General features: G+C 38.8%; 1 protein-coding gene across 1 annotated transcript; it reads left to right on the forward strand.

The window, feature by feature from the left end:
* Positions 1–19,405: 19,405 nt before the first annotated feature.
* On the forward strand, positions 19,406–20,893 carry LOC113769190. Its single transcript, XM_027313658.1, has 2 exons — positions 19,406–19,632; positions 19,747–20,893. The coding sequence occupies exons 1-2, from the start codon at positions 19,406–19,408 to the stop codon at positions 20,891–20,893; spliced, it is 1,374 nt and encodes a 457-aa protein (XP_027169459.1).
* Positions 20,894–21,880: the final 987 nt, after the last annotated feature.

Genomic DNA, 21,880 nt, shown 5'->3' on the forward strand with positions numbered 1-21,880 from the left:
TTGTACTGAAAACTCTATCGATTCCAAAATTCCTTGTAAATTCCTTTCAAGTCATTTTCCTATCTCATACCCTTCTCAGATCATCTCCTTGACCATTATGATGCTAGATTCAGGTGCATCTATTCTTTCTTTAAAAATTCATCTGACTGACACGATATTGGCAACACAATAAAAAGAATTGAGACTCTTTCAACTACTTTCTTCATTTGAACCAAAGTTGACGATCATGGTGCAATCGTCTTCAGTGTACACGGTGATTAGTTGATCTTTTACAATAAACATCAGCATCTGATGAACTAAAAACAGAACAGAGTTAGCAGTGTGAATTCAAAGTCGTCCAAGCAGAACGTTGTAAGTCCATGATTTGGCAGATAACTTGAAATTGAGCAGATCCTATTTCTAACACCAAGTCAATTTCACCCATGGACTCTCTCTTTGGACCATCAAATCCTCTTATTACAGTTACTGATGGCGAAATCTAGCATTACGGAATCTAAGTTTCGCGAGTGTATTCTATGGATAGATGTTCAAAGCAGATCCATTGTCAATCAAAACTCTAGGTAGCAACTTTCCACTACAACGTACTGAGATGTACAACGCCTTGTTATGCCCAATACCTTCCGCAGTCAAGTCATTGTTAGAAAAAGTTATATGATTAGAAGTCAAAATATCCTCTACGATGTGGGTGAACTTATCAACTGGAGTATTCTTCGGTATGTGAGCTCCACTGAGGACCTTGACCAATGCATCTCTATGCAGATCAGAAGTCAAGAGCAAATCCAGAATAGAGATTTGGGCGGGCATTTCACCCAATTACTCGACAATTCGATACTCACTCTTCTTCAGTATTTTCAGAAAATATAATGCCTCATTCTCAGTCACAGTTGGTCTTGGCGATGGGATATTTTCCTTAGTTTTTGATTGAATATGAACCTCAGAATCTCCCATAACTTTTCTAAATATTGTCACAACAGTCACCTTCTCTTCGGCATCTCTTTTTTTCCAATTGTGAGAACCCGAAAATTTTCTGAATTTCTAGGCCTTATTTTCTTTCTTTGTATGCGTTTTCTACATTTTTGTTATTATGTTAACTTTAGAGATATTTTTATAAGTAAATACAGTTTTTAAATTATTTTTCTAGTATAAGTTAGTTCATGAGATATTTGAAGTGTATAGTGGATGTGGGACCCGCTAGTGCGGTAAGTGCGGTTAATTCGGTCAATTAGGTTAAGTTTTGCATTAAGGGATTAATTTACTAGGTGTTAGGAGATAATTCGAGGTTAGCTAGATTAATTTGTTAGGAGAGACAAAAGGATAAGTGTTAAACCTAAAAGGTGCTAGGTAGTGCGTTTTGATTGGAGGGTGGACTTTGACTAATTTCTTTCACCTTTACTAAACATGAATTTTGACCAATTTCATCTTCATTTTTCTTTCTTTTGGCCGAGCAACATAGAGAGAAAAGAGAGTAAATTCCTCAACTTTTGCCTTCTATTCTCTTGCTTAATCTCTTGATCCAACCATTTAAACTTCAAATTCCTCCATAAAAATCTATTGCTAGGTAGGATTGAAGAAGGTGGTGGAGTGGTTTTAGAAGTGGAGGTGCTAAGTTGCCATCTTTCTTGAGTTATAAAGGTAAGTTGCTAAGAAATCTCCTTTTTGTTCTTAATAAGGAAAGATTAGTGGTTTCTAGTGGCTTAACATGTTAATTTGTGGAAGACTCCGTGGGTTTAACGAGTATTTGTTACATTTATGATTTAATGGAGATTTTTCTGATTTTATGGGATGATTATGGTTTAATCATGGTATGACAGCTTGTTATGGTGTAAAATGGAGCTCGTATATGTTAGTTACGATTGTTTGCAGAAAATTTCAGTTTTGTGCGGAAATTTCAGCTTTAGGGTTCCAATTTGCCCTGTTCTGTCCGGCTTTATTTGAGCATGTTAGAGGCCGAATCTGTGATGCCCCCACTTCTCCCTAAGGCGAACCAAAGGGTATCCGCGGGACGCCTGCCCAGCTCTCGCCAGGACTCGGTACAATCCATAATTCAAGATTAGGAATACTTCAATAATACTTCAAATACATAATAAAAGTACTCTAAAATATCTCACACTTACAATAAATCACCTCTCAAGCTTAATACAACCCAAAAGAATATTTACTACAACCATCTGCTGTAATACAACTTAAAGTATTCCAAAAGAGAACAATCTAGTACTATTCACGAGCACTCTTGGTCTCGAAACCTGTTAAGGAAAACAAAATCGTGGAATGAGCTACACAATCCAGTGAGGTTCCAAGACACTCTAGCAGTTCTAATAAAGCAAGTAATGTGAGCGTATCATATGTACGGTTCAAGGTTACATATTGGCACATTATCATGAAACGGTTATCATTATGCAGAAATAAACACATATTGAAGGATACGGTGTTCCATTGGAACTATTTCGGTCAACTGCACCTTATAACTTCCAGTCCCCACGGTACTGTCTGGCCATCGCCTTATCCCTCCAGTGGTAATACTCGAGTATACCGAAACGGTGGTCCAGGGTTCCAACCTACCCGACCGAGCCTAGTCCTGGCTCGAGTAGGTCAGTAACCAAGGGCAGGGCCCAAGTTCAGCTTAGAGCTTACAACATGCACAAGTAATCAAATAACTTGGCGAACGGTAAAAATTTATTCTTTTGGTAGGTCGAGTGAGATAAAGTACACACTCACCTTAAAATGGTGGACAATTTCATATGAGCAATTACTAGCAACAATTAACACATAAACACGTAAGCAATATTTGATAATTTCATGTAAACATGTAATTTACGGTAATCAAGTAATCAAGTACCAGGTAATCAAGTAGATAGGAAAACGGTAAGTAATTACGGTTAACGGTTGACGGTTAACGGTTAACGGTAAGTGATTAATGTTAATTGGTAGACATTTGTCATTTTAATAGGCCACCAATGGCCGTGTCCCACTTTTACCATTTAAGAGTCGAGGAGATTCCCTGGTCAGATTTAAGGCAGTGAAGAAACTTTTACCATTTTACCAAGAACTGGCCGGATTTAAGGCAGTGAAGAAACCCAATTTTTTTCCAAAACTCACCACCAATCCGACCAACTATCCGGCCAAGAACTGGCCGGATACACGGTCGGATTCTACGAAATTATTCCCGCGCGAATTCTTTTCAAAATGGCCAAATTTTTTTTTATTTTTGGGGTATTCTTTGAAAAATCATACCTTACTCCTTGGTTGTCCAAAATTAGAAAATTTGATACCGTTGGAAATGTCTTTCAAAGTACTAAAAGTTTCTAGAAGACACCTTTCCACGAATCTAAGTGGAAGGCATTCAAAATTTGGCATGAAGTTGATAACTTGAGTTATCAAGACAGTTTTAAGTTGGTTTTTGGCCAACTTTGAAAATTCGGCAAAATTCACTCAATTTGAACCAGCCTCTGCAATTTGGAACTCTATTAGAGTTGCAATCCATGTTTAGAGCAAAAGAAATGGAATGAGAATTGAAGTTTTGAGCACCAAGATATGGTGACCCAAAGTTACCAAAATTTTCTTGTTAAACAAGGGTTTCCCAAACTCAAATCGTGAAACTTGGAAATTTTGTTGAACAGTGAAACGGACTCAGAATAGCCCCAAATTTAGCACTATAATACTACCATATAGGGACTATTCCTATACCAATTTTCATAGAAAAATATGTACGAAAAGTTGGTTAACGAAACAGTTGAAATCACAAAAAATTCTAAGGCTAAGCTGCCTTTGAACTTCCATTTTGCCGTTTCCAAACATTTGGTCAAGAAACATCTCAAACATGGTCCATTCCAGTAAGTAATGTCTAAAATATGTCATGGTACATTTGATAGGTGATTTACACTAAGAAGCTTCAGATAACAAGTCCCAAATCAATGTTAGTTTCAAATCTGTCCAAATGCATGGTATTCCTTCACAAGACCAGATTCGAATTTTGATCATAAATCACTCAATTCAACTCGGAATTGAGCATGGTTGGTGGAGTTGAAAAATAGACTCATAAGGATATATTTTCTCAGAAGAAATCATTTTCAAAATCTGTCCATAACCAGCTCATTCATGAGCATCAAGTTACAGCTCATGTGCTGCCTTCCAGGAAACAATGAAACAGGACAGCAATTTTCAAACGAGTGGTTTGGCTCACTCAGATGGAACCAGAACGTGTATTTTATACCGTTGGAAAGATGGGAATGTCTATTTTCCAGTTCTATAAATGGCACTTGATTTTGACATTGGAGTAAAAAGATATAGCCGAAACAAAAACACTGCCTGGGTGAATACGGGAATAGTTTGCAGATTTCTAAGCTTTCGTAAATCCAACATTTGGGTGACCAAATCAAGTTATTTTTCAATGAAACCTTTTACACACTCAATATAACATGTAAAAAAACATAAGCAAGCCATTAGAACCTCAAAATTTCACACCAAAGTGCTCGAACAAAGCAGGGGCAAAATGGTCACTTTTGGTCATTGCACCATCCTTGAGTTTCTATCAACAACCCAACATTAATCCACTAGTTTAAGCACTAAATAAACATTATTACCATCAAAACATCATAAATCAGTCCATATATCCAAGGTGGGAGTTCATAGAGACCACACAACAATTTTTTCTCAAAATAATGCTACTCACTTGCATGCATGAGTTTATATGAGCACTAGAACTTCCATAAATCAAGATTTCGGTAGTTGATCGTTACTTAATTCACTTGGTGTCCAAAGTAGAAATTTTCGGTCCCTCCTTGGCCCAAGAAAACCGTGAAAACAGCCCCTTTTTTTTAGCTTAGTTTAGTCTCCAAATGATTAGCTATGTATGGTGAAATTTTGGTGTGATTTGGTGGAGGATCAGTGAAGATTCGATGAAGGAAAAATGAAGAACTTTGGTGGGTTTTCTTCTTGAGGTGCACGGCTGTCTTAGAGTAAGAAAATGAGAGTGTTGCACGCCACTTTAGATGATGAATTGAAGGGTTTTGATCTAGTGTGATGCACCCATGAGAAGCTTAATAATGTGTGGCCCAAAATGCTCCAAAACTCAACTAAGATTAGTGCGCGTACACGCGCGCTTCGTACTCGATTCCTCTCGGGTTTATTTCACTAGTGCACTAAACCTCTAATGCACTTGTATACATACTATTGTTATTCACTCTTAATAGTCCAAAAATAATGGCCTTAAGTCCCTCAATTAATCACGCGCGTAAAAACGCGTACTTCCGATTTAAGCGCGATAAAGCGAAACCTCTAAGAAATTCTTATAACGATTGTACTACTAACTATCACTTGAGTACTTCAACATAAAATTACCTATTTTAGGACCATTGTATAAGTCTCCAATTTTTCAAGCTTATTGTACTCTCAATCGGTTAAAATTTCCAAACACGTTTTCACTATTTTCACTAAACGAGCTTCGAAAAATTAATTTTTGAAACAAGTCACTTTAAAAATATAATGAAACTATAATTCCATGTATTTAAGTCTAATAAGGTTAGAAAATATTATTAGGGGTAAACGGGCATTTAAATATTTAAATAAGCTCGTAATAGGAGTTTAAAATAAATAAATTTTACGAGTCCTCACGACTTTTCTTAATCTACTATTGATCATTCTTATTTTTTCAAAATTAATATACTCTCAATTCAAATGTAGTCTTGAAAAATGGGTACTCGTTGTTCTGAACTAAACGAGTTTTCGAAAAGTAATTTTTCTCACAAAACGCTTTAAAAACATAAGAGAGGCGTTTTTCCATATAAATGGATTTTAAATAGTCGAATTAAATAATTAATCAAGCCAATAAAATAAAATGAAATAATAAAATTTTTCGGGTCCTCACAATCTCCCACTCTTAAAAGAATTTCGTCCTCGAAATTCATACCTTCTATGATCTCAGATAATCCTGAACCCTGTTGTGTGGCCGTGTCATATGTTCTTGCAGATGCCACTGGTCGGTTTTCTCTTCCATTGACTTGTTGAGGGATAGTTCTATTTCCTTGTTGAGTCGTAGTTTCTCGTGGATACATCCTTGGACAGTCGTGGACTTTATGGTTAGTACTCCCACATCCCATGCACTTTCGCCCCTTTAGCCAACAGTTTTCTTCGGTATGATTCATCCTTCCACAATATCTACAGGTCGGATGAGACATTGTAACCTGACTTGCCTGTGAGGTTTTCTTTGATTGTATCTATCCTACTGGAACTCGTCGCGACATAGTTCCTTCTGGTTCCTTCATCATGAGCGGTGCATGAAGTGATAGTCTTACTCCATCCACTTCTTTTCTAACTTTGGGTGGTGGTCCAATTTTTCTAGGTCTATTATCGGATGCATCTCTTTTCTTCACTTGAAAGGCTCTCAGTTGAGATTTTGTGCTCTCTACCCTTTGCGCTTTCTCGAGAGCGTTATTAAATGTTTCTATCTGTGCTGCGGCAAGGGCATCTTGAATTTCTAAATCTAACCCTTGGATAAACCGTCTTATTCTCTTCCGTTCAGTAGCCACTAATTCTGGAGCATATGTAGATAATTTCGTGAAGCGTGTTTTATACTCAGCCACACTTAAAGTTCCTTGACGAAACCTTATAAAATCATCTTCTCTCTTTTCTTGGACAAGCGGAGGGAGAAATTTCTCATTAAACTCACGCCCAAAGTTTATCCAAGTCCTTGAAGTTTGATCTCTTTCCCACTTGTTTCTTATAACATTCCACCAGGCTCGAGCCGCTCCTTCAAGTTGAAATACAGTAAAAGTGACTTGTCTTTCTTCTGTGTAATCCAAGGCATCGAATATATTCCTTATATTCTCTAACCAATTCTCAGTCACTTCTGGGTCAGGCCCTCCAGAAAATTCGGGCGGAAGGAATTTCTGAAACCGCTCTAAGGCTCGATCCTCCCCTGTCTCTTGGTTTCCACGTTGGTTTCCTTGTCCAACCCCTTGACCCTGTTGAGCTACTAAGAGCTGTAGTCTATCCGTCATACGAGTCAAAACTACTCCCATTTGGTTATTTCCTCTCCCAGCATTTTGATCAATATCAGACCCATTATCTACTCTTTGATTTCGAGGTTGTCTAGGTTGACGTCCCTTTCGTTGTCCTCTAGTTTCCATGTTCATAGCTAATCTATACGCGTATGTATAAACCTCACACCAAACTATAATTGAACTATGCACACATACCAGTAACAACTTTTAAAGAAAAGAAAATCATTTATACAAATAACATTATCACTATGCAAGTAAACACAAACTAAAGCTCATTAAATCATAACACAAGTTTTAGTCAAGTAAAATTCATACCAAGTCAAAGTCAATAAACAAAAATAAACAAGTGATTATCAAACGTACATTCATCTCCAAGGCACAAAATTCTGAAGTTCTACTCTCATAGTCCCACTACAAAAGATCACAAGTGGTACTTCTCTAGATCAATTGGAACTAGATGATCCCTGTTCCCTAGCATGTTCAACTTTAATCCCAACATAAGGATCTTTTGGGCTACGATCTTCTCCGTCTCCCACTCTTAATTATCGTGCCATCATAGCCAAACAATTATTGGTTTTCTGTAACTATTCACGTGAAATATCGATTCATTCTTATTCCCCACAAATGGAGATCTCAAGCCTTTAGGATTGTCCTCAACTCTCAAGTACTCGGGTACAAGAATCCGAAACAAGGTAATTCACAACTCGAGCCGGCCGGTCCCAAGAGTAAATCACCACATTCGAGATTCCTACCCAACATACATACCAAATTTCCTCCAAATATCAAGATAAAGGTTTTACAACCTATCACATTCATGATTCACAGCTTACATTTCTAGAAGAATACTCAATCACATAGTAAGGACCATAACACCACTTGGCTCAATCTTGCCCTGTGTAGAGACCACGTGAAGTGGCACCGATTTTTTGTCCCTACAAATAGTCATTTTACTTTCAAATCAGTCCCACAGTCCGGCATCCTAAACTTTTAAGCCTAGGATACACTACAAAGATCTGAAACCTAAGCTCTGATACCAACTGTGACGCCCCCACTTCTCCCTAAGGTGAACCAAAGGGTATCCGCGGGCCGCCTGCCCAACTCTCGCCAGGACTCGATACAATTCATAATTCAAGACTAGGAATACTTCAATAATACTTCAAATACATAATAAAAGTATTCCAAAATATCTCACACTTACAATAAATCAGCTCTCAAGCTTAATACAACCCAAAAGAATATTTACTACAGCCATCTGCTATAATACAACTTAAAGTATTCCAAAAAAGAACAATCTAGTACTATTCACGAGCACTCTTGGTCTCAAACTCTGTTAAGGAAAACAAAATCGTGGAATGAGCTACACAACCCAGTGAGATTCCAAGACACTCTAGCAGTTCTAATAAAGCAAGTAATGTGAGCGTATCATATGTACGGTTCAAGGTTACATATTGGCATATTATCATGAAACGGTTATCATTATGCAGAAATAAACACATATTGAAGGATACGGTATTCCATTGGAACTATTTCGGTCAACTGCACCTTATAACTTCCGGTCCCCACGGTACTGTCTGGCCATCGCCTTATCCCTCCAGTGATAATACTCGAGTATACCGAAACGGTGGCTCAGGGTTCCAACCTACCCGACCGAGTCCAGTCCTGGCTCGAGTAGGTCAGTAACCAAGGGCAGGGCCCAAGTTCAGTTTAGAGCTTACAATGTGCACAAGTAATCAAATAACTTGGCGAACGGTAAAAATTTATTCTTTTGGTAGGTCGAGTGAGATAAAGTACACACTCGCCTTAAAATGGTGGACAATTTCGTATGAGCAATTACTAGCAACAATTAACACATAAACACGTAAGCAATATTTGATAATTTCATGTAAACATGTAATTTACGGTAATCAAGTACCAGGTAATCAAGTAGATAGGAAAACGGTAAGTAATTACGGTAAACGGTTAACGGTTGACGGTTAACGGTTAACGGTAAGTGATTAATGTTAATTGGTAGACATTTGTCATTTTAATAGGCCACCAATGGCCGTGTCCCACTTTTACCATTTAAAAGTCGAGGAGATTCCCTCCAACAGACTTATGCAGCCATAGCATCATTAATCATTTAAACACATCACATAAATATGCAATTCAAGTATCTCAGGTCGAGTAATTCAAGTATATGTACTTCAAATATTTCATGTTGAGTAATTCAAGTATACCCTACTTAAATATCCATGACTGTGGTAAATACTTAACATGTAGCACTTAACACTTAATGATCATGGAATAAGCATGTCATAGACTGATTCAAATTACGTACTCCTATATGGAACACTTACCTATTGAAACAAGAGAGTAAGCGCTCAAACAAGTGTTTAGGCGTCTGCTCAGAATTCCTCTTGAAGATCCCCTTAAGCGTCTGAGCAAATAACAATTAACTATCACACACTATCACTTAAAATTTCCAATTATCACGGAAGGTCACACACTAGTACAATCTAGAAAATATCGCAATGATGAGCCTAAATTTCCTCGTAAAATCGAGGCCCAAGAGTGGCGTCCAAAAACTCAAGAATAATCCGATTTTCATCCTCAAAATCATTGGATGGAAACAAGTACATATAAATCATTTTCAAAACGAATGACCGAAGTCGAAAGTAAAGCTGCCACGTCACAATCCGGCCAAGAACTAGTCGGATTTAAGGCAGTGAAGAAACCCAATTTTTTTTCAAAACTCACCACCAATCCGGCCAAGTACTGGCCGGATACACGGCCGGATTCTATGAAATTATTCCCGCGCGAATTCTTTTCAAAATGGCCAAAATTTTTTATTTTTGGGGTATTCTTTGAAAAATCATACCTTACTCCCTGGTTGTCCAAAATTAGAAAATTTGATACCGTTGGAAATGTCTTTCAAAGTACTAAAAGTTTCTAGAAGACACCTTTCCACGAATCTAAGTGGAAGGCATTCAAATTTTGGCTTGAAGTTGATAACTTGAGTTATCAAGACAGTTTTAAGTTGGTTTTTGGCCAACTTTGAAAATTCGGCAAAATTCACTCAATTTGAACCAGCCTCTGCAATTTGAAACTCTATTAGAGTTGCAATCCACGTTTAGAGCAAAACAAATGGAATGAGAATTGATGTTTTGAGCACCAAGATATGGTGACCCAATATTACCAAAATTGCCTTGTTAAACAAGGGTTTCCCAAACTCAAATCGTGAAACTTGGAAATTTAGTTGAACAGCGAAACGGACTCGGAATAGTACCAAATTTAGCAGTATAATACTACCATATAGGGACTATTCCTCTGCCAATTTTCATAGAAAAATATGTACGGAAAGTTGGTTAACGAAACCGTTGAAATCACAAGAAATTCTAAGGCTAAGCTGCCTTTGAACTTCCGTTTTGCCGTTTCCAAACATTTGGTCAAGAAACATCTCAAACATGGTCCATTCCAGTAAGTAATGTCTAAAATATGTCCAAGGTACATTTGATAGGTGATTTACACTAAGAAGCTTCGGATAACAAGTCCCAAATCAATGTTAGTTTCAAATCTGTCCAAATGCATGGTATTTCTTCACAAGACCAGATTCGAATTTTGATCATAAATCACTCAATTCAACTCAGAATTGATCATGGTTGGTGGCGTTGAAAAATAGACTCATAAGATTATATTTTCTCAGAAGAAATTGTTTTCAAAATCTGTCCATAACCAGCTCATTCGTGAGCATCAAGTTACAGCTCTTGTGCTGCCTTCCAGGAAACAATGAAACAGGACAACAATTTTCAAACGAGTGGTTTGGCTCAGTCAGATGGAAACAGATCGTGCATTTTATACCGTTGGAAAGCTGGGAATGTGTAGTTTCCAGTTCCATAAACGGCACTCGATTTTGGCATTGGAGTAAAAAGGTATAGGCGAAACAAAAATACTGCCTGGGTGAATACGGGAATAGTTTCTAGATTTCTAAGCTTTCATAAATCCAACATTTGGGTGATCAAATCAAGTTATTTTTCAATGAAACCTTTTACACACTCAATATAACATATATACAACATAATCAAGCCATTAGAACCTCAAAATTTCGCACCAAAGTGCTCGAACAAAGCAGGGGCAAAATGGTCACTTTTGGTCATTGCACCATCCTTGAGTTTCTATCAACAACCCAACATTAATCCACTAGTTTAAGCACTAAATAAACATTATTACCATCAAAACATCATAAATCAGTCCATATATCCAAGGTGGGAGTTCATAGAGCCCACACAACAATTTTTTCTCAATATAATGCTACCCACTTGCATGCATGAGTTTATATGAGCACTAGAACTTCCATAAATCAAGATTTCGGTAGTTGATCGTTACTTAATTCAGTTGGTGTCCAAAGCAGAAATTTTTGGTCCCTCCTTGGCCCAAGAAAACTGTGAAAACAGCCCCTTTTTTTTAGCTTAGTGTAGTCTCCAAGTGATTAGCTATGTATGGTGAAATTTTGGTGTGATTTGGTGGAGGATCAGTGAAGATTCGATGAAGGAAAAATGAAGAACTTTGGTGGGTTTTCTTCTTGAGGTGCACGGCTGTCTTAGAGCAAGAAAATGAAAGTGTTGCACGCCACTTTAAATGATGAATTGAAGGGTTTTGATCTAGTGTGATGCACCCATCAGAAGCTTAATAATGTGTGGCCCAAAATGCTCCAAAAGTCAACTAAGGTTAGTGCACGTACACGCGCGCTTCGTGCTCGATTCCTCTCGGGTTTATTTCACTAGTGCACTAAACCTCTAATGCACTTGTATACATACTATTGTTATTCACTCTTAATAGTCCAAAAATAATGGCCTTAAGTCCCTCATTTAATCCCGCACGTAAAAACGCGTACTTCCGATTTAAACGCGTACTTCCGATTTAAGCGCGATAAAGCGAAACCTCTAAGAAATTCTTATAACGATAGTACTACTAACTATCACTTGAGTACTTCAACATAAAATTACCTATTTTAGGACCATTGTATAAGTCTCCAATTTTTCAAACTTATTGTACTCTCAATCGGTTAAAATTTTCGAACACGTTTTCACTATTTTCACTAAACGAGCTTCCAAAAATTAATTTTTGAAACAAGTCACTTAAAAAATATAATGAAGCTACAATTCCATGTATTTAGGTCTAATAAGGTTATAAAATATTATTCGGGGTAAACGGGCATTTAAATATTTAAATAAGCTCGTAATAGGAGTTTAAAATAAATAAATTTTACGAGTCTTCACGACTTTTCTTAATCTACTATTGATCATTCTTATTTTTCCAAAATTAATATACTCTCAATTCAAATGTAGTCTTGAAAAATGGGTACTCGTTGTTCTGAATGAAACGAGTTTTCGAAAAGTAACTTTTCTAACAAAAAGCTTTAAAAACATAAGAGAGGCGTTTTTCCATATAAATGGATTTTAAATAGTCGAATTAAATAATTAATCAAGCCAATAAAATAAAATGAAATAAGAAAATTTTTCAGGTCCTCACAGAATCTGGCTTAGGTTAAAACATGAAAGTTGTAGCAAATGATGTTAACTAGCTGCCTGTAAAATTTCAGCTCAATCGGAGCACTGTAGCCTGTGAAATGACCGAAATACCCTTAACTGCCCATGAACCCTGTTTCGCCTACAGATTTCTGTTTTCGTGGAGATTTCCATTTTTTACCATGAAAATGCATGATTTGGCTTTGGAAGTTTTCATAAGAAATGTAGGTTTATGTTTTGGTTTCGAAACGCCATAAGATTCGTTTCAATCCGATAAGTGTAGCTTCAGTTGTGCTTATTGTACCGAAAGGGGTATTCTATAGCCTATACTGTGTATGTGGTTGATTTGAGATGAATTGGTCTTGCTTGCAGGATGGAAAGTAAGGAAATGTAGGGGATATGCTGTCCAAATTTTGGGAATGTTGGATTCCTTCGAGTTTGGTTTGATTTGGGATTTATATAAGATAGGCTTTTGGGGTGTTCGAACCCTAGGTTGTCATATTACCTTTTGTTCTCGAAATCATGTTTTGCACACTTGCATGAGTAATTATTTGCCGAGGTCTACGACTTGTAGTCGAGTCGAGCCTTATTTGTGCATTTTATTTACTGGAATTGTCGCTATGGGAACCATAATTGTTTACCTTGGCTATTCTAGGGTTTCTTGGGGATTAGAGCCCTACCTTGGTTGAAACTCTGCTTTAACTGGTGAGTGTACCACTCCCATGAATTGTTGTTTAGTTGGTTCATCTATACTTGAAATTTGTGACATGGATAATTATGAAGTCTGTTATTCTGAATGAGACGAGGGTGTACTTTATCACACTCATTCTCTTGCCTGTACTGAATAAACTGGAATCTATTACTTGTACTTGTTATGAACTTGAACTTGTTACTTACGCTTGTTATGAGATCGTTTGGAAGTGTGTCCAACGATCTTCCTGTTAAACTTGAGCTCAACCTCATGGGGAGTTAATTAAATCGAGCCAGCAAGGGCTTGGTCGAGGTAATTGACAATCCATGGGTGCCTGTTCCTGGGAAATCTTTGGGTATTGAGATTCTTGATTCTGGTATACTCGAGTATTACCATTACTGTTCCTGTTCGGCGTTCGGGCCCGGTAAGAGGTATGTTTGGTGAATGGGATTTTGGCGTAAGAGGGGTCTATGAACATGAGTGTGTTATTAAACGTTGACGGAGAGTCAACGAGGCTAGATCAAGTATTGCAACGGGGATTTGGCTCCTGAGAGCCACCTGTATCCTTTAAATTGTGGTGTTCGTTCATTTCTCATACTTGATGTGTATATGTGCCCTAAAAGTGTTTTCTCATGATTTCTACTGTTATACTTTTGGTACCTCACTGAGCTTCTAGCTCACCCCGTTCCGTTATCCTTGTTTTCCTTACAGGGAACCACTTTTGGAACTGTGATTTTGAAGCACGAGTTGAACTAGTTTAATATATTCTTTTGTAAAGCTCCTCGATGGTTGGAAAAACCTTGAATGTATCTTGACCCAACATTTCTCTTTTGAGTTGTAAATTTGCAACTATATGTGTGTAAACGTTTTTGGTACTGTTCAAGTGTTATTTTGGTTTGTAAAGGTTCAATTTCAAGGTTTATATGATTTGTTGGTAATCGGCTGGGTTTCGGATAGGATCGGATTTTGAACGACAAAAGAAAATTTTTGGCGGGAAAGGCAAGGGGAATCCGGCCGAGAGGCCGGATTGTCTTGGAATTTTTGAATCCGGGCAGTTGGTCACTGCCTCCAATCCGGCCAAGAATCCGGCCGGATTGTGACGTGGCCGACACTTTTCATGTGCGGCTCCGATTTTCCGTTTTCCGTTTCGATAATTTTGAATCGTTTGAGCGCGCTAATATCTTCCGGAATGTTTTCGATTGTATATAACCGTCTTAGTAGTCCTGGCGAGAGTTGGGCAGGTTGTCCACCGAACCCTTTGGTTCGCCTTAGGGTGAGGTGGGGCTGTCACACCAATCAACATGGTGGGTTCGCTATAATTTTATGGCACTTCTTGTAAGTTGTGAACAGACGATTGCTCTGAAAATTTGAGTATAACATCCTCAACAGGTGGCAAGTCTATGATGAAAGGTCCTCCAATGTCCTCAACTTTGAAGGGTTCTTCTTCTAGCACGAACAGCTTCTTAGTTATCTCTACTATCTTAGTCTCATATATAATATATTGTGTGGGTTCTTCAAATTCTTTATCAAGGGTAATAGCTCTAACAGTACCCTTTTGTTCAGAGAGAGGATTTTTGCTAACGTTCGACTCTTGTTCATCTCTTTTTCTCAAAACTATATCTTCAGCATCAATCATGTCTTAAATTTTATATTTCAATACCCAACAATTGGTGGTTAAGTGATCGAAATTTTCAGAATGATAAGCACAAATGGTCTGGGGATCATAACTAGTAGAAACACCCGTAGAATAAATCTTGGAAGGCATAACGTTAATTTTGCCAACAGTTTTGAGTTGTTCGTATAGTTGGTTAATGGGTCGCCTTAAATTAGTGAAGGTTTGAAATTGATTTTGGGTTTCGAATGCACTGGCTTGGAAATAATTTTGTGTTGGGTTCCTTAGTGGAGCGGGCCTTGGATTGTAGAGGGGACAAGGTCGACCTTGCAAGGTAGGTTAAGAAATTTGAAAAAGTACAGGTATACTTGTATAGTTAGGTCGGGGATGAGAAGAGTTGACAGAGTGGTGTGATAAACAAGTGGGGAGTTTGAGTAATATGGGTAAGGAGGTGAGTATGTAAGGTGATTTTGAAATCTTGGTCTAAAAGAGGAGTCTTGATCCCACACAAAAGTAGTTTCTTCTTCTTTTTCTTAAATTTAGGTTTTTTCCTAGATTATTTTGGTTCTGCAGGGCTTCCAACTATACCTTCAAAGTTGACACATTAACAATTTTTTCTATCTTCACAAACTCATTAAATCTTCAAGTTTGTTGATGATGGCTGCAAATGAACTACCAGTCATGCGAAAATTCTCTTCAAAATATAATGGATCATGAGCCTTAATAAAGGTACGGGCAATTTCTTCTTCAATCATTGGGGGCTTCACCTTAGCAGCTAATTTCCTCCGTCATTTGGCATATGTTTTGTGATCTTCTGAGGGTTTTCTCTTGATTTTTTCGAGCATTTTTCGCGTAGGTACCAACTCACAATTATACTCATACTGCCTCACAAAAGCTGTAGACAAGTCCAACCCGGTCTTCCTTTCTTCATGTTTCAAATTAGAATACCAATCCAGAGTGTCACTCTCCAAACTTTCAGGAAACAGTCGCATTGGCAAGTTTCCATCATCCACAGGTCTGTCAAGTTTGTTAGCAAACATTTTAAGATGCATCTTGGGATTTATGGTTCTATCATACTTGTTAAATTTTGAAGTTTTAAACCCCAAAGGCAATTGTACATCAGGAAAAAGGCACAACTCATCATAATTTAAGCCTCTATGCTTGCTCAACCCTTGACTTTTCTTTATGAATTCATCGAATCGGTCTAATCTCTTCAGTAAATTTTTGTCGATAGAGGTAATGTGTTCATCCATCCCTGTCTTCTCCTGAAAGGCGGTATCTAGCATGAACGATTTTGTGGTAGGAGTTGGGGTCCTTAAGAGTTAGGTGAAATATTTGGATTGATCTGTGGGTAGTTTTGGGGAATCTGCGAAGACTTGAAAATTTGATTATTTTTTCTTATAATCCTCTTTTATTTTGAATAAGTTAATTTATAATTCCTTTACTACTAATTTATTCCCTCATTAGTTATAATAAATAATTGAATCGAGAGTTTTACTTTTACTTTCATAGTTAAAGTAAGTTAGGGTTTGTGTGTATTTTGGTAGTTTGATTATTTGGTGAGATGTGTGTACTAAATTTGGTGGATAAGAGCGAGTATTAGGTAAGAGAAAGTGTATGATTAGAAGTGTTAATAATAAGTTAGTAAATCATAAGTTGAAACAAAAGTACAAGAGAGTTAGGGAAAATAGGCTTGAACCGACGTGCGTCGTTTGCTATCGGTTGAGCACACTGTTTGACTAATATTTTCTTACCCTAATATCCTTGTTTTTATTTCATTTAATCCTCCTTTAATCTAACCCTAAGCTAGCCAAAATTTTTTACCAAGGAAAGGAAAGAAAAGAAAAAAAAAAGAAATCTTGACTTGACAAGTGTCAATGATCCAAGCAAGTTTGACCAAGAAACTTTCCTATCTTCTTATCTTTCTTTTGGCCAATTTTTCCTCTCATTTAACTTCAAGTCTAGTTTCCAACTCCACTGACGGCACCTAATTCTGACTTTTCTACAGTGAGTTATGACAATTTTCCTAAGACTGCCAGGGCAAGACTGTTCAACCCGAGAAGAAACTCTTAAGCCCGAATGAAACTTTTCTTTTGCCGAACTTTCATGCATCTACCAAACTTGTTTTCTCATGAACTTTTACCATGGTTTGGAACTCATTTGCATGACAGATTAAGTAGCTTAGACTACTCACTTGGTCTCTTAATGAGCCTAACTTAGTGAGGAACGAATCTAATTTGTTAACGATTTCACTCGTTGCCCTAGGTTTGGGAAACGAAGGTGACCGTAACTGAGACACTTGACGTTTAACTACTGCCTTGTTTGACAGGTGAGTGTTCCACTACTGTTACCTGCTTATATGAAATATCTGAATACTTGATTTACGACTGTTTGAGACAAACCTTGTTTTGGTAAATATGGAGGCGAGTGTGTACTTTATTGCACTCGACCTCCCTCATTTTCTACTGAGGCTCTGTATACTGTTATCATGAGATGTGATTTCTCTATATGTGACTGTACTTGAGTTGTTTGGGTGTTACCCCATCAACTACTGCTACTATGTGGGTACCCAACCTCATAGGTGAGTCGGTTCTATCGAGCCAGTAAGGGCTTGGTCGAGAAGGCCGATAAACCTTGGGGACTGATTACTGAACACTGGAAACTGGTATACTCGAGTATTACCGAACTACTGTTTATGGAGTCCGAGCCCGGTAGGCGGTTGATTGGTGGATGGAGATCGGTGAAAGTGGTATTCTACGGACTTGATATTCTGTTTATACAAGTTTTGACGGAGAGTCAACGGAGACATTTATGATCAAGCTCAAGGGGATTTTGGCTTTTGAAAGCCACCTGTATCCTTGCATTAAAACTGTGTTTACACTACCTTGCCATTGTATGGTTTATTTGGTTATTTTGTGCCCCAATTTGGCTATGTGTTTACTTACTTTACTTGGAACCTCCCTGAGCTTTAGCTCACCCCACTCCCTTTGTTTTCCTTAACAGATCGGGGATGGATTAACGGTCGAGAGCTTTCTTAGCTTTATTTTACTTGAACTTGTAACCTTTTGTTAAGACGACTTTACTTTTGATTTTTGTAAGCTTGAATTCATAAGTTTGACTTATGTTATGTAATTATAGTGTGGAGTGGTAAGTGTGACTTTTAGCTTTCCATTTTAAGTTTGGAAAGTTGGCTTGATGTTTATATGCCATTAAGGTTTATACGCTTTGATTTGAAGTTATTTCACCAGTTATTTCGAGTTGCTAGTTCTCTGATCGACCGAACCCTGGCGAGAGTTGGGCAGGCAGTCCGCTGATACCCTAGGGTTCACCCTAGGGAGAGGTGGGGTTGTCATAGGTGGTATCAGAGCCTAGGTTTGAATTAGCCTGGGCGAGTTACAAATTTCTGACTTGAGGATTATATGTGATTATTTCCCTTCAGTGTACTAAAGTTTATCTACACTTTTGTGTAGGATGGACGGACATAGTGACCCTAGTGATAGTCCAATTGGTGAGCAGTCCCGTGGAGTACTCCCGATGATTAAGTATCAGATCCGGCCAAGAGGGGCCACTGTACATTGGAGTCCGGCTAACCGCCGTCGGCGTTGCGAGTGCTGCCACACCTATGCCTATCCCAATACAGTTGTTTTGGCCGTGGTAGAGGAGAGGAAGGAGTTAGCCAAGGATAATGCTAGGCTTGAAGCCGAAGTAAACCAACTGAGGGAAGCTAATAAGATGCAAGCCGAGCGGATTAAGGAGCTCGAGTACGATATGGTTGAGGGCCAAGAGAGGATTGATGACCTTTGCTTACAATTGGGGGAAACTCAGGAGCGCATGGTTACTAGAGCAATGAAGGTGAGGACTAGAGCGGAGTCCATTCTGAATGCTTGTGACGATCTTCTAGGAGAAGCGAGTGATGAGGCTTCTCATACTGGAGTTGGTTCGGGAGCTGAACCCGCCGAGGTTGGGGGGTCAGCTAGTCCCGCCACGGACTAGGCCTTCACCATTAGGTTAGGATAGTGGATGATTTTGACCTTTATACATAGGAAGGTTAGGGGATGTGGTGACGCAGTGGTTGTACAGATTTCTTTTGACTACTCGCACTAGATTTTCGCTTGATATAACTGTGCGACTATATCTGTACTTTTGAGGTTCGTACTTGCTACTTTTGGTTCTGTTACCTTGTAAATGACTGTTATGAGTCTTTTAATATATAATGCTTTGACTGTTGACCTTTGACTATTGACTTTGACCTTGGTCTTTGACTTTTTGACTGTTGACTGTTGACCTTTGACTTTTGACCTTGACTCTATTTCGACATTGGCTTTTATTGTTTTGCATTTTCACTCGCTTATCGTAACTCCGATTTCATTTTTTATTTGACTTTTAAATATGAATAAGCATCTATTGTATACCCATATTTGCTTACCGTATTAGTTGCTATACGTGGGCACTAGGCCAGTGAGTGATAATGGAGACTAGACAAAGACGTGCTCGGAGCCGTGGGCGAGAATCCAGGCCAGTCCAAGATCAAGGAGAGAAACAAGGTTCTGTAGCAAACTAGAACCAGGGACCTCGAGGTGAAGGAGGGGATCAAGTAGCTATGGCTATCAATCGAATGACTGATTTACTGACTCGCTTGGTTGACCAGCAGGGCCAAGTACCTGATAACCAACAAAGGGACCCTGAGGTAGGTGAGGATAGGGCTCTGGAGAGGTTTCAAAAGTTTGCTTCTCCAAAATTTCTCGGAGGACCTGAACCTGAAGTTGCCGAGAATTGGTTCGAGCGAATGGAGGATATATTCGCTGCGTTACATTATACTGAAGAGAGGCAAGTTATCTTCGCTGTTTCCTAGTTAGAAGGTGCGGCCCGTTCCTGGTGGAACGTAATAAGGGCCAAGTGGGAAAGAGAGCAAACCCCACGTACTTGGTTAAACTTCACTAGGGAATTCAATGAGAAGTTCCTTCCGCCCTTAATCCAGGAAAAAAGGGAGGACGAGTTTATCAAGCTGCGTCAAGGTACTTCAAGTGTAGCAGAATATGAGACTCAGTTCACTCGACTCTCCAAGTTTGCTCTAGAATTGGTGGTTAGTGAACAAAAACGCATAAGGCGGTTTATACAAGGCTTGAATGTGAAAATTCAAAAGGATCTTGCCGCTGCCCAAATCGATACCTTTAAAGATGCACTTGACAAAGCTCAACGAGTGGAGCAGGCTCGACTTCAAGTTCGGACCTTTCATGCCAAGAAACGAGATGCATCTAGTGGTACTTCTGGACGAGGTGATCAGAATGTACCATCTTCTAAGTTTGGAAGAGGTGCAGGTGGAGTCCGAATTGGTGGGACACAAAAAGGAGGAGCTCCATCTAGAGGGGCTCCAAGTGGAAAAGGACAAGGGCAACCTAGGACCATCTCCCAGGGAGTTCCTACACCAACTCTTTGTACGAGCTGTGGATATTGTGGTAAGAGAAACCACATCGAGGACGCTTGTTGGCAAAAGTTGAAGAAGTGCCTCCGTTGTGGTAGTTCCGAACATCAGTTTGCCGGATGTCCTGTTAAGAACCGTGAGGGAAACGGGGTTACCCAGTCGGAGAAGTCAAACCCTAAACAACCAACTGCTAGTGGGAGTAGACCAAAATCCTCGGCTAGGGTTTTTGCCTTGGACTATCAGCGAGCCCCTGAGTTCTCTGAAGTGGTAGAAGGTACGATCCCTGTATTCCACCGCTTAGCTAAGCTTTTAATTGACCCGGAGGCAACCCATTCTTTTGTGAATCCTGCCTTTATGTGTGGTATTGCTGTGATCCCTGTTAAATTGCCATATGACTTAGAAGTTAAAACACCTGCTGGGGATCAAAGCTTAATTACCAATATGGTTTACAAAAATTGCGAGATTTGGGTAGGAGAACGGAAGTTGGTGGGAGACTTGATAAGTTTAAATCTTAAGGGGTACGATGTGATTTTAGGCATGGATTTGCTGGCCCGTTATAACGCCCAATTGAACTGTAAAACTAAGGTGGTGGAATTCTCGATACCCGGAGAAGCAACTTTAAGGTTGGATGTGAATGGTAGGTTAGCCTCGTCTGCACTTGTTTAGGAAATTCGAGCTAGAAAGCTATTGAGTAAAGGGGCGCAGGGCTACTTAGCCTTCTTAATTAATACTCCTGGAGATAAGGTAAAACTGGAGGATGTATTAGTAGTAAATGAATTTCCTGATGTCTTTCCTGATGAGTTGAAATCGATGCCACTAGAGAGGGAAATAGAATTTAAGATCGATTTGGTACTGGAACTGCTCCCATTGCAAAAACACCATACCGAATGGCTCCCGCCGAACTTAAGGAATTGAAACTACAGCTACAAGATCTGTTAGAGCAAGGGTTTATTCGAGAAAGTGAGTCACCTTGGGGAGCTCTTGTGTTATTTGTTAAAATGAAGGACGGTAGTTTGAGACTGTGTATTGACTATCGTGGCTTAAATGATGTGACGGTGAAAAATAAATATCCTTTGCCACACATTGACGAGTTGTTTGATCAACTACAAGGAGTAATAGTTTTCTCTAAGTTGGACTTGAGGCAAGGTTATTACCAGTTACGAATTAGGCAAAATGATATACCGAAAACTGCCTTTAATTCCAGATATGGTCATTTTGAGTTCGCCGTGATGCCTTTTGGTTTAACAAATGCTCCTGCCGCATTTATGGATTTAATGCATCGAGTCTTTAAACCCTACTTGGACCAATTTGTTGTGGTATTCATAGATGATATTCTGGTATATTCAAAGATTCGAGAGGATCATGAACGGCATTTGAGGATAGTTTTGTAGACTTTAAGAGAACATCAGTTATATGCCAAGTTTAGCAAGTATGAGTTCTGGTTGGAGCAAATTTCTTTTCTAGGACATATAATATCTAAAGATGAAATTTCTATAGTTCCAGTGAAAGTAGAGGCTGTAGCTGAGTGGAAACGCCCGGAAACCCCGATTGAGGTCCGTAGTTTTCTAGGTTTAACTGGGTATTACCGTCGGTTCATCAAAGATTTCTCCAAGTTAGCCGGTCCTTTAACCGACCTGACCAAGAAACATGGCC

The sequence above is a fragment of the Coffea eugenioides genome, chromosome 4 (assembly GCF_003713205.1).
Source record: "Coffea eugenioides isolate CCC68of chromosome 4, Ceug_1.0, whole genome shotgun sequence".
In the NCBI taxonomy this organism is placed as follows: Eukaryota; Viridiplantae; Streptophyta; class Magnoliopsida; order Gentianales; family Rubiaceae; genus Coffea; species Coffea eugenioides.